Genomic DNA, 1,789 nt, shown 5'->3' on the forward strand with positions numbered 1-1,789 from the left:
TCAAAGTTGTGCAATTTCCTCTGAACTTCCACTGCACTTAAACGTTTCTGGTTTATGTCCTCAAATCCAAGCTTCTTAATGGAGCCAAAACAAAGGAGCTGTTATTCAAGACCAGAACGACTGCTCCTGGTGAAAAAAAAAAAAGGACGGTTGCAGGAAGTAACAAAATCAGTTTCCATGTGGGTTTTTAAACTCATCTTAAATGTAAAATGAAACATCACAGCAGTCAGAATCATAGTGAACTGGGTCAGCTTGTCAGGAACAAACTTTTATTAATATCATTAATAATGTGTCATCAGCATCATCAATGAAATGAGTTAGTCTGTTTAAAGCAGAATCAAGTGTGCATTCATTGCCCTTCTTTTCTTGAACACTTCAGTTCCTTAAAGCGAGGAAGAAAAAAAAAAGGAAGAGGGTAGGGGTGTCAGAGGTCAAAGACTGCAGTGAAGGAGGAAACGCAGGAAAAACGACGTCTGGCAGAGCAGGAATCTCCCCCTTCACTGGGATATGATTGGTTTTCCCCTCGTCCAAGAATGAAAATAAAATAAAAATCAAGAAACTCAAAATGGTGCTCTAAAACAAAGACGAGACAAGAAAAGAGTTGCTTTTGCTGGGATGTGTTGGCTGTTCTGTTGGTTTTGTTCCATAAAGCCACGTTAGGATTTGATGCAGTCGTCGTCATCCGAAGTCTGGCTGCTGCTACTGGTGTCGGACTCTGAGCCCTCCTCGACATGCGCCTCCGCCACACTCCTCCAGGGGGTGAAGTGGAGGGTCACGCCCCGCGTCCTCGGGAGAAATCCGTTTCTTTGCATGCCGTTCTTCTTAAGCTAGTCAAGAAACAAACGTTTGAAGCGTGGATTAGTGACAAATTATTATCAACAGGGTGTCCACACTTTTTCATCATGGAGCTCCTGTTAAAATGACCAAGTCAGTGATCTACCTGCTATAAGGCCCCGTTTACACAGAACCACCTCTGGAAACATTGTTTTTTCAATGAGAGCATTTACATAAAAACACTAGTTTCCATATCAGTCGGGTTGCCAGATAAGAAATTATGAAGTATAGTACTGTGGCTTTAAAATGATGGTATTTTGACCTAAACTGTCGTATGTGCTGAGTAAAGTTTTTCTAAGATGAGATGTGTGTTATGTTTGTTGAACATGTGCACAGAAAAGGAGGGGTAAATATGACAATTAAATTTATCTGGCAACCTTGCAGGGCTCAGATACAATGATTGCGCATGCAACATCTGCATGATCACAGTTGCGTCTAAACGTCTCTTTGGAGCCTGGATTTTATTTGTTTTGCTCCTACAAGCTGAAAAAGGCTGAGTAGCACAAAAACACTCTGCTCTCTGACATTTATTGTAACTGTTGTTACATTTATTATAACTGTTGTTACATTTATCATAACTGTTGTTACATTTATTATAACTGTTGTTACAATTATAACTGTTGTTACAATTATAACTGTTGTTACATTTATTATAACTGTTGTTACATTTATTATAACTGTTGTTACATTTATTATAACTGTTGTTACATTTATTATAACTGTTACATTTATTATAGCTGTTGTTACATTTATTATAGCTGTTGTTACATTTATTATAACCGTTACATTTATTATAACTGTTGTTACATTTATTATAGCTGTTGTTACATTTATTATAACTGTTGTTACATTTATTATAACTGTTGTTACATTTATAACCATTGTTGCATCTATTATAACCGTTGTTGCATTTATTATAGCTGTTGTTACATTTATTATAGCTGTTGTTACATTT

The 1,789-nt window shown here is 36.8% G+C and overlaps 1 protein-coding gene across 1 annotated transcript in view; it reads right to left on the bottom strand.

The window, feature by feature from the left end:
* Positions 1 to 232: 232 nt before the first annotated feature.
* gpbp1l1 (GC-rich promoter binding protein 1-like 1) overlaps positions 233 to 1,789 on the bottom strand; it is a 16,929-nt gene continuing 15,372 nt past the window's right edge. Inside the window, exon 11 of the mRNA XM_037682137.1 lies at positions 233 to 827. Coding sequence (XP_037538065.1) covers positions 657 to 827 — 171 coding nt within the window. The 3' untranslated portion in view covers positions 233 to 656. The remainder of the gene's footprint in view (positions 828 to 1,789) is intronic.

Source organism: Nematolebias whitei, chromosome 9 (genome assembly GCF_014905685.2).
Source record: "Nematolebias whitei isolate Nwh7 chromosome 9, NemWhi1, whole genome shotgun sequence".
In the NCBI taxonomy this organism is placed as follows: domain Eukaryota; kingdom Metazoa; phylum Chordata; class Actinopteri; order Cyprinodontiformes; family Rivulidae; genus Nematolebias; species Nematolebias whitei.